General features: G+C 35.5%; 1 protein-coding gene across 2 annotated transcripts in view; it reads left to right on the forward strand.

Annotated features, from left to right (window-relative positions):
• TAOK3 (TAO kinase 3) overlaps positions 1 to 15120 on the forward strand; it is a 189672-nt gene that overhangs the window by 106150 nt on the left and 68402 nt on the right. For both annotated transcript variants that reach the window (XM_081253404.1, XM_081253403.1), the window contains 5 exons: positions 562 to 778; positions 9673 to 9744; positions 10142 to 10243; positions 13787 to 13832; positions 14750 to 14846. In XM_081253404.1, coding sequence (XP_081109530.1) covers positions 659 to 778; positions 9673 to 9744; positions 10142 to 10243; positions 13787 to 13832; positions 14750 to 14846 — 437 coding nt within the window. In that variant the 5' untranslated portion in view covers positions 562 to 658. The remainder of the gene's footprint in view (positions 1 to 561; positions 779 to 9672; positions 9745 to 10141; positions 10244 to 13786; positions 13833 to 14749; positions 14847 to 15120) is intronic.

Raw genomic sequence — 15120 nt, forward strand, 5'->3', positions numbered from 1 at the left:
ACCATATTTTGTTTATTCATTCACCAAATGAACATTTGGATTGTTGCTGAATAATGCGGCTACCAATATCCAAGTTTTTGTGTGGACATGTGTTTTTATTTCTCTTGGGTATATACCGAGGAGTGGGAATTTCTGGGTCAACTTGTAACTCTGTGTTTAAGTTTTTGATGAACTCCCAATCTGTTTCCCAAAATGGCTGTACCATTTTACATTTCCACCAGCAGTGTTGGAGGATCCAAATTTCCCCACATCCTTACCAATACTTATTATTTGACTTTTTGATAATAGCCATCCTAGTGGGTATGAAAATAGTATCTCATGTGTGTTTAATTTTATTTGTCTAAAGACTAATGGTGTGGAGCATCTTTTCATGTGTGAGTGGACATTTCTATATCTTTGGAGTAATATCTATTCAGATCCTTTGCCCATTTTTCTTTTGGATTACTTGTCTTTTTATTATGAATTTCTAAGACCAAGATGCTTTTTATGGATAATATGAATCTGTAATTGCCACCAAACAAAATGTATAATAAGTTAACGTCAAACCTTATTTTTCTACAGGTACTGAAATTTTACCCCCCCCCAAAAAAATATTTGTCAATGAGAGAGAAAGCTGACTGGGATATCAAAAGCAAAGTGCTTGCACATACTGGTCATCATGCGGAAAGGGGTGCCAAGGGACCCAGAGATTGCTGATCTGTTCTACAAAGATGATCCTGAAGAACTTTTTATTGGTTTACATGAAATTGGACATGGAAGTTTTGGAGCAGTTTATTTTGTAAGTAATTAAAAATTGTTTAGATCAAATTATGAAAGTTTAAATTCTGTACATTCTAACTATTACTTGTAAAATGCACTTGGTTTTAATGTTTATTCTACAAATTAAATGATTTGTATTCTACAAATTAAATGTCTACAGTAGAGGCAAATAGTCATTGCTGAAGAGCCAGTCCTAGAATTCTAGGCATCATTCAAGTCAATGGTATCCATATCAAATGACTCTGCTGTCAAAGTAGTGCAAAAAAGTTATAAGCTTGAGTTTGAACCCTGTTCATTTCCCTTACATGCCAAGCTCTTTTCTGCCTCAGGGCCTTTATATATGCTATTCCTCCTGCCTAGAAACCTATACATTTTTTCCCCATTCCTGTCTAACTCTTGTTTACCCTACAGGTATCAGTTTAAGTGTTAAATCCATGAGATAGCCATTCCAGTTCAACCCTCCAGCACTAAATTAAGACTTTCTTTATGGTCTCATAACACCCTATGCTTGTACTTTGTTGCATTTGTCACAGTTATAATTGAATAATTATGTGTGAGATTTTTTGATTCATGTATGTCTCTCTCACTAAATAATAAGCTCCATAAGGACAGGAATTATATCTACTTGTTCATTGGTATATCGCCAATAGCTAGTATAATGTCTGAATAGTAGGAACTCAGTAAATGCTGGATGGATGGATGGAAGGACAAGTGGACATCTACGCAGACAGACTGACAGATTTTTAGTAACAATTGTGTTAAGTCAGTATCTCAGGTTAAGGGATACAAGGCTTAACCCCACTGAGTCAGTTTGAATTCCAAGACTGTGATTATCTTCTGATGAGAAGAGTGAGAAATGACTGAAATGTTAACATAAATCATTCACCTGAAATTCATTGCATAAAATATAGTTCTTTATTTCAATAACCTTAGAAGTTTGCATCATCAAATTAACACATACTTCCTTAAGAGTACTAGTGCATTAAAGCAAGTAATATTTAAGTAATATTACCTATGTCTCCTCCAAACCTGTTAGCAAATAATTTTTCTTAATCAAACAGTATTTGACTTTTCTTTTTAAGTGGTCCTTTATGTCCTTCCATCTGGATAGGGCTTATCTTTAGTTGTCCTTCCAAATGAGATTTTATTAATTGCATCTTGAACTCATCCTTTTGTTTCTAGACAAATCTTCAGCCTGAGTTTTCTCAGAATGCTCTTTCGTCCCTTCATGTCTATACTCAGCACTACCACCACTTCTCCTCCCTCACCTCCATCTAATACTTGGCTCCCACTCAAGTACATTTTATCATCAAGTGACCTTCCATTGCTGAAGTGGGTGCTAATTTTCTAGTTAATACCCTCATATTAGTCTTTGGGCTTAGAGTAGCATTTACGGCCCAAAGTCCTATCTTTCTCATTCACTGAGACACATTTTTTTAAAAGGATTTTTTTAATTACAAATATATCATATATACAGAAGTGTGTATAATACATTCACACATATAGTTTAATATATAATTTAAAGAACAATTAAAATGTAAATCCCTTTATAACCACCAGCCAGACCAAGAAATAGAATATTGCCAGCACCCCAGAAGCCCCTTTTTTGTTAGAAGAATCCACTATGCTGAATTTTATGATGATGACTTCCTTATATTTCTTTATATGTACCCACTTACTTCTCTACCCCTAATAATATAATTTGGTTTTGCCAGTTTTGAACTTTTTAACAATAGAAACATTCTGTATATATTTGGTTGTGACCTGTTTATTTTGCTTAGAGATACTTTCTTCAGTCAATCATCTTTTATTACTTTCCTTCTATTACTGTATAACTAATTCATCATCTCAGAATCTCTCTTGGCCAGAGTCAGAGAGTGGTTGCAATCTCTGTTTGACTCTTCTATTTTAAAAAGCAGCCAGACCACTCTCAAAGTTCTCTTTTAGAATAAATACAATAAACCAAGTATGCTTCGAAACTTACTAACATGCCTTTTGTGCTAAGGACAAAATGAGACCTACATTGCTGTAGAAGACCCAGTGCTTTTGGAACTAAGTCCTGTCTGTTTAGCTAGAGTATGGTAGTTCCCACTTATCCACAGTTTCACTTTCCACGGTTTTAGTTATCTGCGGTCAACCTCAGTCCAACAATATTAAATGGAAAAATCCAGAAATAAACAATTCTTAAGTTTTAAATTGCGAGCTATTCTGACTAGCATCATGTGAATATGTGTTATTTGTTGATAATGATAGACTAGAGAAATCACAGAAATACCTGGGTGGCTTTGATACTGAAATGTAATCATTAACTATATATTGCCTGTATACAAAAGTGTAGAGTACAGGCCCTTATAAACCCGTAAGGCACTTAAAAAACAGCTTAAAGGGGAATTAACTGATACTTTACTATAAAACTTTAAAAAGCCTTAACCTTTTATCTACAATGGTCACATAGGTAGCACCTTAAAAATGGATTTTCTCACGGGCCACAGTAATATGACCCATGTTGCTCCTCCTGTTGACAGACTCTTCCTCTTCTCACTCATACCATTATAACCAAGAGGACTACCATCTCTTACTTGGACAACTGCAATAACCTCCAAACCGATTTCTGTGCATCCATTCTGGTCTGTCTCCAGTCTTTTGTCCTCACCACAGTGAGCTTGAGGGTTGGTGGAGAGCGGAAACACGTAAATATGATCACATCACCTTTTCTCTGTGAGGCCTTCAGGGGGTCTCCTCCTCTGTTCTCAGGCTAAGTTCAACTTCCCTACTGTAGACGGCCTATAAGGTCCTTCAGGAGGTGATCCCTCTGTACCTGAACTGTATTCCCTCTTATTCTCATTGCTCTAGTTATTATAGAAAAGTTTTCTTTTAATCATCCATCATAGGATCTTTGCATAAACTCTGCTCTCTGGAATGTTTTCCCCTGCCATCTTCATCTTCTTAACTCCACTTTATCCTTTGTCTCTCAGCTGAGGGCTCATTTATTCAGGGAAGCCTTGCCTGACCTGCCGAATCACATCCCCCATTTTTTGGTTCCCAAAGTAACACATACCCTTCTTTGTAACACATATCACAGTTACAATTTTATATTAATTATGATTTCATTTTTGCTGTCTATACTACTAGAAGAGAGATAGGCACTAGGCATACTTACAATTCTATCCCTAGCATTTAGCCCAGTACCTGACAAATTTTGAGTACCTGGTAAGTATTTGAATTAGGAAGAATTCAGAGAATTTGGAACTACTAATTAGTACTTTTCATGAGTCAGAATCATATTAGCAAGCTGTAAAGACCAGAGTCTAGCAACCAACATTTTTATACCTCAACACTATAATTCTGTTAGACTTTTTGTAGTTTACAGCTTTTACGCAGAACGATGCCAGGAAATATGTTAAAAGTGAATTGTATGCTGGCACGGCTCTTGTAGAATCAATCAGTTGAGAATATATATTATATTCAGAGAAAATTGAAACTATTGATGAAATATCTCTGTGTATTTGGATTTACATAAGTAATTCAGAAATTAGCATGAGTAAAAATGAAATAGTAAGAAACTCTATTAAAGGAAGATAAAAAGGGCTGAGCATGTTCATTTTTGTATTCACTTAAAAGACAACTATAAAGTTTCTAGGGTTCTAGTGTTGCCTTGTTGAACTCAGCATATCATCCATAATCCACCTAAAACAAATAATTTAGTTTTGTTTTTCTGGGTATAAATACCTTTTAGTTTTAGTTGAGGCTTAATAAATAGGGCAAAAGGAAAAGCTTATGTTTAACTTTTATATTTCTCCATAAACTAGTAAAGAGTTGACAATAATCTAAATGTAGCTGAAAGTGGTTACAAAAATATCAGAAACACATATGTAGTAAGTTCTCAATAAATATATTTTGAATCAGTGATTTTTTTTTATTGGAGTATAATTGCTTTACAATGTTGTGTTAGTTTCTGCTGTACAATGAAGTGAATCAGCTATATGTATACCTATATGCCCTCCCTCTTGGACCTCCCTCCCACCTCCACCACCCCCATCCCACCCATCTAGGTCGTCACAGAGCACAGAGCTGGGCTCCCTGTGCTTTATTTTACTTTTTTTTTCCCATTTATTTATTTATGTATTTTTTAACGTCTTTATTGGAGTATAATTGCTTTACAATGGTGTGTTAGTTTCTGCTTTATAACAAAGTGAATCAGCTATACATATACATATATCCCCATATCTCTTCCCTCTTGCGTCTCCCTCCCTCCCACCCTCCCTATCCCATCCCTCTAGGTGGTCACAAAGCACTGAGCTGATCTCCCTGTGCTATGTGGCTGCTTCCCACTAGCTATTGGTTTTTTTACATTTGGTAGTGTATATATGTCCTTGCCACTCTCTCACTTTGTCCCAGCTTACCCTTCCCCCTCCCCATGTCCTCAAGTCCATTCTCTAGTAGGTCTGTGTCTTTATTCCTGTCCTGCCCCTAGGTTCTTCATGACCTGTTTTTTTTTTAGATTCCATATATATGTGTTAGCATACAATATTTGTTTTTCTCTTTCTGACTTACTTCACTCTGTATGAGAGACTCCATGTCCATCCACCTCACTACAAATAACTCAATTTTGTTTCTTTTTATGGCTGAGTGATATTCCATTGTATATATGTGCCACATCTTCTTTATCCATTCATCTTTCGATGGACACTTAGGTTGCTTCCATGTCCTGGCTACTGTAAATAGAGCTGCAATGAACATTGTGGTACATGACTCTTTTTGAATTATGGTTTTCTCAAGGTATACACCCAGTAGTGGGATTGCTGGGTCGTATGGTAGTTCTATTTTTAGTTTTTTAAGGAACCTCCATACTGTTCTCCATAGTGGCTGTATCAATTTACATTCCCACCAACAGTGCAGGAGGGTTCCCTTTTCTCCACACCCTCTCCAGCATTTACTGTTTGTAGATTTTTTGCTGATGGCCATTCTGACTGGTGTGAGATGATATCTCATTGTACTTTTGATTTGCATTTCTCTAATGATCGATGATGTTGAGCATTCTTTCATGTGTTTGTTGGCAATCTGTATATCTTCTTTGGAGAAATGTCTATTTAGGTCTTCTGCCCATTTTTGGATTGGGTTGTTTGTTTTTTTGATATTGAGCTGCATGAGCTGCTTGTAAATTTTGGAGATTAATCCTTTGTCAGTTGCTTCATTTGCAAATATTTTCTCCCGTCTTTTCATCTTGTTTATGGTTTCCTTTGCTGTGCAAAAGCTTTTGAGTTTCATTAGGTCCCATTTGTTTATTTTTGGTTTTATTTCCATTTCTCTAGGAGGTGGGTCAAAAAGTACCCTGCTGTGATTTATGTCATAGAGTGTTCTGCCTATGTTTTCCTCTAAGAGTTTGATAGTGTCTGGCCTTACATTTAGGTCTTTAATCCATTTTGAGTTTATTTTTGTGTATGGTGTTAGGGAGTGATCTAATCTGATACTTTTACATGTCCCTATCCAGTTTTCCCAGCACCACTTATTGAAGAGACTGTCTTTTCTCCATTGTATATTCTTGCCTCCTTTATCAAAGATAAGGTGACCATCCATATGTGCGTGGGTTTATCTCTCAGCTTTCTTTTTTTTTGCGGTATGTGGGCCTCTCACTGTTGTGGCCTCTCCCGTTGTGGAGCACAGGCTCCGGACGTGCAGGCTCAACAGCCATGGGCTCATGGGCCCAGCCGCTCCGCGGCATGTGGGATGCTCCAATACCGAGGCACGAACCCGTGTCCCCTGCATCGGCAGGTGGACTCTCAACCACTGCGCCACCAGGGAAGCCCTATCTCCGGGCTTTCTATCCTGTTCTATTGATCTGTATTTCTGTTTTTGTGCCAGTACCATACTATCTTGATGACCGTAGCTTTGTAGTATAGTCTGAAGTCAGGGAGCCTGATTCCACCAGCTCCGTTTTTCTTTCTCAAGATTGCTTTGGCTATTCGGGGTCTTCTGTGTTTCCATACAAATTATGAAATTTTTTGTTCTAGTTCAGTGAAAAATGCCATTGGTAGTTTGATAGGGATTGCATTGAATCTGTAGATTGCTTTGGGTAGTATAGGCATTTTCTCAATGTTGATTCTTCCAATCCAAGAACATGGTTAATCAGTGATCTTGCTTAAGGTTACTGAGACCTCTGAGACTATTGGAAGTGTTAAGTATGAATGTAAGTTTCAAGAATAAAACTTGAAATGTTTAGAAGTTGTAATTGTTCATAATACAGTATGATGCATTGGAAAGCTGAAACCCCATTGATAGTTTCCTTTCTCTATACTAAAATACTGATTTTTTTTAAGTTTCTGTTTCAGTTCTGAATTTTAACTAGTATAAAATAGATTAAAAATTTCACATCTATATATAAATGGAAATGTTTTCAAATTTCAAGTCTCTTCTATAAGCAAGTACACTTATCAGGTTCTAAGTGGTAACTCTATAAATGTAAAGAAATACATTTTTATTTTAGGGTGATTCTTTTTTCATGTCTCTTGTTCCAAATAACCCTTGATTATAAATAACCTTAATAAGCAATTAGATAATACTATCAGATTCCATTTGTGTGGGCCTTTTTTTTTTCTTTCTATAAAGGGTACAGATTGGTTTTTTAAAAACCCCATTAAGGGCTTCCCTGGTGGCGCAGTGGTTGAGAGTCCGCCTGCCGATGCAGGGGACACGGGTTCGTGCCCCAGTCCGGGAAGATCCCACATGCCGCGGAGCAGCTGGGCCCGTGAGCCATGGCCACTGAGCCTGCGCGTCCGGAGCCTGTGCTCCACAGCGGGAGAGGCCGCAACAGTGAGAGCCCCGCGTACCGCAAAAAAAAAAAAAAAAAAATTAAAAGTTAAAATTCATCATTGTTTGAGCATTTTCTAAACCTTTCCCAGGCTCCTTAAGCTATGCAGTACATAGATTCATACCCAAAATATCCTCTTTACAGACACAGTCACTCTAACCTTCATTGTATTACTGAATTTACATCAACTTTTCTCTCTTGCCATCTAAGCACAGTCTTAGTGTTACATTTTTATTTTATTTATTTATTTATTTATTTATTTATTTTTGGGCTGCATTGGGTCTTCGTTGCTGTGCTCAGGCTTTCTCTAGTTGTGGCGAGCAGGGGCTACTCTTTGTGGCAGTGCGCACACTCCTCATTGCAGTGGCTTCTCTAGTTGCGGAGCATGGGCTCTGGGCACGTGGGCTTCCATAGTTGTGCCATGTGAGCTCAGTAGTTGTGGCTCACGGTCTTAGTTGCTCCGAGGTATGTGAGATCTTCCTGGACCAGGGACCGAACCTTTGTCCCCTACATTGGCAGGCGGATTCTTAACCACTGCACGACCAGGGAAGTCCCTTAGTGTTACATTTTAAAAGCCAGCAAAATGTGAGAGATCTTTGTTTTTAACAAAAATCAGTCTGTACCTTCTAAATGAATAAAATACCTAAAAAGTGCCTTTACAGAGTCCTGCCGATTTGAAAACTGAAACTAGTGGATACCTTGCTTTTGTAGTAGGTACTTTTACCTTAGTGCTTGTACAAAAAATTTTTTTAGTATGTGTCCATTTTCTCTGCATTTTGGCATTAATTAAGACTCTGGGGTTGAATTCTTTTTACATCAACATTATTGTTTATTGTTGGAATTAAGGTTTTTTTTAATTAGAAAGAAGACATTGCTCTATCTGAGGAGCTTCTTTAATTGTATTTTAGAAACTGATTAGACATTTTTCTCTTAAAATTGGTGACCTTATTTTACCAGAGAGTAAATTCCAGTTTTACTTCAGGAGCACTGCTATTGATTTATTGGTCCACAATAGTAATATCATAGAACTGAAGTAGCTTACTTACATCAGGGGTATGACACTGGTGCAGAGCCCTGTTATTAAAGAAGGCTAAGATTAGATAATGTTTAATGTCTTATATTTATTTTTCTGAAAATTTTTAGAAATAGTGTTAAATTTCTTAAGTAAATTTGGAGGAAAAGATTATTACCTGAGGTATTTATGATTTTCAGGTGTGCTTTCAATGAACTGTTATATTTTGAGTATGGAGAAGATACATAGAGATAATTATGAGACAAGGCAACCTTTATAGATGAATACACACACATACACATAAATGTGTGTATGTATTTATGTGATACATTCTTACCGTAAAATATAAGTACCTTTGAAAGTGAAAGTCCCTCTTAAGATTAATCTTATCCTTTGCTGCACTGTTTAATACATTAGCCACTATTTAAATTTTAAGTTAATTAAAATTAAATTTAAAATCCACTTCCTTCGTCACACTAGCCACATTTGACATGCTACTATATATGATGTAGATATAGAACATTTACATCATCATGGAAAGTTCTTTCAGACATAATAATATATCAGATAATCCAGGGATTACCACTGATATATATTCTGATATAAATTCTTTCATAATTTTTTCTACACATATACTCAATATTACTGTTTTGCAAAAAGAAGATCATATTGTACAGGGTTTTTTTGTCATGATATTTTTTACTATTACCGTATGTACATATTGATTACCTCATTCTCTTAATGTTTATTTCATTACATGACTTTCATATTTATTTAACTGATTCTCCATTGGTGACATTCTACATGGTGAAGCCAGTATGGATATTTTGGAAATATGACTTCTTTGATTGGATATGTTTTGTTAAACCTTAATCCCTTTTTTACATTATAGCCTTTGAATGTATATGGAAACGGATAAAGAGAAGTTGTACCTTGAAGTGGGGTGGAAATGTCTGTCTAGCCTATCACAAGTTGCAGCATCTTTAGACTGTGAGAATGAAGGGTGAAATGTTATAAAAGTCAAGTCAAATATTTAAGTTATTTGAAACATCGTTCATTCTTTTTAACTTTTTCCCCTACTCTCTTAACACAGGCCACAAATGCTCACACCAATGAGGTGGTGGCAGTTAAGAAAATGTCCTACAGTGGGAAGCAGTCACATGAGGTATGTTAAATACATTGTGTACCTAAACTGACATAAGCAAGTTAATATGAAATTGACAGTAGAAACAAAGTTCTTTAAGCATTTCTTTATCACAGTTCTTTTTTTCCCTTCTTGTGGAGCATATAATAAACATTCCTAATATTCTACCTCAGTCAACTATTTTGTGGAATAGAAAGAACATGGATTAGTGTAATGGATTTATTATAATATATTTGGTGATTGATTTAATTTATATGTACTAAAACAAGAAATAACGCAAGTTTAAATTGCTTCTTCATGTATTAAATATTCTCTTTGTCCATTTAAAATAATGAAAAGACTATTTTATATGTATACTTGAAAATAAAATACTGTTTTCCGTTCAAAAATTATGATATTTTCTTTCTGACTTAAATAGAAATGGCAAGATATTCTTAAGGAGGTCAAATTTTTACGACAATTGAAGCATCCTAATACTATTGAATACAAAGGTTGTTACTTGAAAGAGCACACTGCTTGGGTAAGTAAGAGGACCTCTATTATCTTTTTATTTTTTCCTATTAAGATTTTTTTCTTTTCCTTTTTTTCTATTATCTCTTTGGTCTGTAAAATTATCAGCCCATTTCTGTCCCATTTGATTTTTGTTTGTCAGTATTTAACATTTGTTTACTTCAGAGTGTGCCATATGGTATACATTCTGTAAGTTTAAGCATGACATCTAGTCTACAGGAAATTTTATTCTTAAACACTCAACGAAGAGAGAGTGAAAGTTAACATCATTTTATAATGATTTATTTGCAAAAGTAAAAAGCAGTGCCTTTTATTCTCATCCTAGAATTTTTATCTTTGTCATTTCTCATCCCCTACTCCAATTCCCCCCAAATTTGGAATTGTGCTTGATATTACCATCACTGTCTAAGTTTTTTACCAAACAGAGCCTAGATTATGATTAAAATGCAATGGTCTTTTTTTTCACTCTATCTTCTTACTACATTTTTATTTTACATGATTTTGTTTCTGATTTTAGGTTAGCACATTAGACATTGTCTAGAACAAGTAAATGCTATACCTTGTACTTTATGGGATTGCACATTCCAATTTAAAGTATTCAATATCACTATCATTTATTGAATACTTACCAATGTACAAGTCCTTTCCTGTACATGATCTCCAATTAGGGAGTGGAATTTTTGTCCCCAGATAGAATATCAAAGGTTAAACATAAACGTTTCTGCTCAAGCAATTCTTAAGATATCTAGAGCCATTGCTTCTGTACTGAGCAGAAGAAATTAATAAGAGGAGTATCTCATTCTATGGAAATCAGTTCTCTGGCAATCTCAGCTGTCTTGAAGGAGTCAAGAAAGGATTTTTGAGCAGGCAGAATAAATGTTACAAAATCAAGTGCTAGATCTCATGTGTTTCAAAACTTCAGAAAATCCTCTGAGCTCTTATTTGAAGCCTATTTACTCTTAGATTACATAGAATGCTAATAAGTTTGGTTACCTAGTCTTTGTCTATAAGGATTTGATAGGCTAATTAGAAGCAACTCATAGAACTAAAGCTGCTGGAGACATGCATACAAATAGCCATAACTAATTTGACCTGAAGGAGGAAGTTGGGGAGGCTAGAAAGCAGACCTAACAATTTAAAAGCAGAGCAACTAGAGCTGATAATTGTCAAGGGCGAACAGCCAGCCACAGCTCAGGTGCCCTTGTGTTATGGAATAATTGGGAAAAGAATGTTTGGGACAGAAATACAGAGTTAACATGTAATTTTAAAAATAGACACATAACTATAAACATACTCTAGTCGGTTCTAAAGTTCTATGTTCATTTTCCTTATACTCAGTTTAAGGAAATTATATGTGTGTATTAATTTACATAATTTAAGAAATTAGAGGGAATACCCTGCCGGTCCAGTGGTTAGTACTCTGTGCTTTCACTGCTGAGGGCCCAGGTTCCATCCCTGGTCAGGGAACTAAGATCTTGCAAGCCGTACAGTGCAGCCAAAAGAATAAATAAACAAATTAAAATTTTTTTAATTATAAAAATTTAAAAAAAATTAGAAAACTGAATAATACAGTTGAGAAATGTTTCCATCAACACTGATTAAAAATATTGTTTGTCAATTATACCTTAATACAGCTGAAGAAAAAAGAAAAACAGTGCACCTAAAAGGCTAATGTTCATTATAATATTCACTTATGTGGACTCTTTCATTTCCTAATAAGAAGTAAAATTAATGTTTCTGAATCTGCTTACTTTTTTTTAAATAATAAATTATTTATTTATTTATTTTTGGCTGCATTGGGTCTTCGTTGCTGCGCATGGGCTGTTCTCTAGTTGCAGCGAGCGGGGGCTACTCTTTGTTGCAGTGCACGGGCTTCTCATTGCCGTGGCTTCTCTTGTTGCAGAGCATGGGCTCTAGGCACGCGGGCTTCAGTAGTTGTGGCACGCGGGCTCTAGAGCGCAGGCTCAGTAGTTGTGGCGTACAGGCTTAGTTGCTGTGCGGCATGTGGGATTTTCCCAGATCAGGTCTCCTGCATTGGCAGGCGGATTCTTAACCACTGCGCCACCAGGGAAGCCCTGAATCTGCTTACTTTTAATATAAAGCAGAAAACTATAATAAAGTTTCTAAACTTTGAACTTTTAAGTTTCTCATTTTGTTTTAGATCCAGAAATTGAATAATTTTTATACATTATGTATATTTAATTACATCTATAAATGTATAATAAATTTAATAATGTAGATGTGTATCTTTATTATATATAATAATATATATGTATGATATATGATATATTGTGTACCTTGCTACTGGAATAAATTCAGAAGAATATAAGATATGTATGTTATGTTATATACAATTATATATTATAATAATATATGACATATAATAATATATATTATATCTCATATCCTTCTAAAATATTCCAGTAATGCAGGGTACATAATACATAAATGTTTTCACATTAATTTTTTTAATGAAGGAACCAATATGTTAATAGTAGTTGTGTCTATGTGATTATAGGAAATATGTATTTCATAATAAGCATATTGTGTTTTTTTTAGAATAACAAAATAATAATTTGTAGGAGTGTGTGTGCTTGTGTGTATATGTGTGGCGATTGGTCACTGAGCACTCCAGTTCTGACCTTGGCTATAAATCAGTAATAATCTGGAATGCCTAAAATATCTAAGATGAGAGTAAAGAAAGAGTTTTCTCATTTTTGCTTTTCAAACGCCTCCCAACATTGCAAAGCCAATAAATATCAATATTAATGTAATAGTATTGTTCTAGAAATATTTTAAGATATAAATTGAAATATTTCATCTCTCAGGGATTCAAGCTAATATAATAATACATAGCAGGATACATCTTTAGATTGAGTTCTAACCAATGCTTTCTTGTTTAGAACTTTTTCAATTTTATTTTATTTTATTTTATTTTTTGACTGCATTGGGTCTTAGTTGTGGCACACGGGATCTTCACTGAGGCATGCAGGATCTTTCATTGCAGTGCGCAGGCTTCTCTCTAGTTGTGGCGTGCGGGTTTTCTCTCTGTAGTTGTGGCACGTGGGCTCCAGGGTGCATGGGCTCTAGTTGAGGAGCAAGAGCTTAGTTGCCCTGCAGCATGTGGGATCTTAGTTCCCCGACCAGGGATCAAACCCACGTTCCCTGCATTGGTAGGTGGATTCTTCACCACTGGACCACCAGGGAAGTCCCAGAACTTTTTAAAATGTGAAAGTAGGGAATTTACTGCTTACTTGTTTGTATTATTTAACTAATAATTCCCAGTATAGATTTTACTGGCCCATTTATTTGGTTGCCACTTTCCAAGTTACAAAATTTAATTTATACTCCAACCTAGCCACCTTAAATCCTTAAATACAATCCCCATATTGTCTTAGACCAATTCCAATTTCAAATAGGAAATAACAATAACAGGTTCAGATAAATCAGAATATTTATTATCCTAGTATTCTTAGTTCCTTGGTTAGTTGGTTGGTTTTAGCAGTTTCTTATTAACCTACATTATTCTGGTTATTATTTCAATCTGTTACAGTTGGTGATGGAATATTGCTTAGGCTCAGCCTCTGATTTATTAGAAGGTAAGGATAAAAGCACTATCCCCTTCTTTTTTACCTTGACCAGAATGTTGTCTACTCCTGTATTAAAGCACACCTTGGGCAAACTAAATGGTTAATGACTTAGACTTAAGGGTTATGTGGATAAGCCATGCAGACTCTGTCTCTGCCATGTCGCTGAAAATATCTGAGTAATGATTAGCAGCCCTCCCGCTGTTTTAGTTCATGGCCCATCCAGGGCAGGTACTACTAAAGTGTTTGGGTCATGTGATGTAGTATGTGTAGCCAAAAACATCAAATTCATGTGTAAGTATGAAACAGAGGTAGATGGTATTGGTATCCAAATTATATTGATATTTAACCCTTTCACATCTCTTGACTGACCCAGTTCTCCTCTGCAGACGCTGTTATAACCAGAGACTGAGTTAAAATTTACATTAAAAAAAAAACAACAAAAAACTTTCTTATATTATCCATGATCTCTGAATAGAAATTGCTTATTAGCTGCTTTCACAAATAATGAACACCTGTAGTTAGAAGGGATACTTATACATGGCTTGCGGCAGAGGAGAATAATACAACCTAAAACACTCTAGACACTTAAAATGTCAGAGGGACTTGTAAATTTGGGCCTGGCCAGTTGGGATCAGTGTGGCTTTGACTTGCAACTGACAAGTAAATGAACAATTCTTGCAGTAATTATCAGGCTTTGTTTTATTTAATTTTGAAGGGGTTTGTTTTTATGCTACAGTTTCCTGTTAATCTGGTTATTTATTGTTATTCTATAGAAAATATATATCCTATGTATTTAGGTGAACCTGTTCCCAAATTGTCATTTAAGAAAAAGTATATAATTCAGCCTGCTATAGCTGTATAATATAATAAAAATAGGAATGAAACTGATCATCTATTCCTGGCTTTTTTTTTTTTTCTCCCCTCAGTTCATAAAAAACCACTTCAGGAAGTGGAGATCGCTGCCATTACCCACGGTGCCTTGCAGGGCCTAGCCTACCTACATTCTCATGCATTGATTCATAGGTAAGATTAGAGGCCAGTTACATTTTCATTTCGGTTACAGGACTGTCTGTTCAAGGAACCTTGAAAATTAGTGCATGCTCCAGTTTTTAGGATGCCTAAGAATTTATGGGAAGCAAATAGATTGCTGCTGCTTCTGGATTTAAAGAGTAAAGTTGCCCGAATTTAGTTCCTATCTCTTGGTCTCTCCCATCTAACCACAAAGACTTATATCATCTCTGTTCTGTAGGTAACTATTCTCCAGGCATAGTGTTGCAGGGAAATTTGAAGAAGAGCC

This window comes from Mesoplodon bidens (genome assembly GCF_964165515.1).
Source record: "Mesoplodon bidens genome assembly, chromosome: 13".
NCBI lineage: Eukaryota > Metazoa > Chordata > Mammalia > Artiodactyla > Ziphiidae > Mesoplodon > Mesoplodon bidens.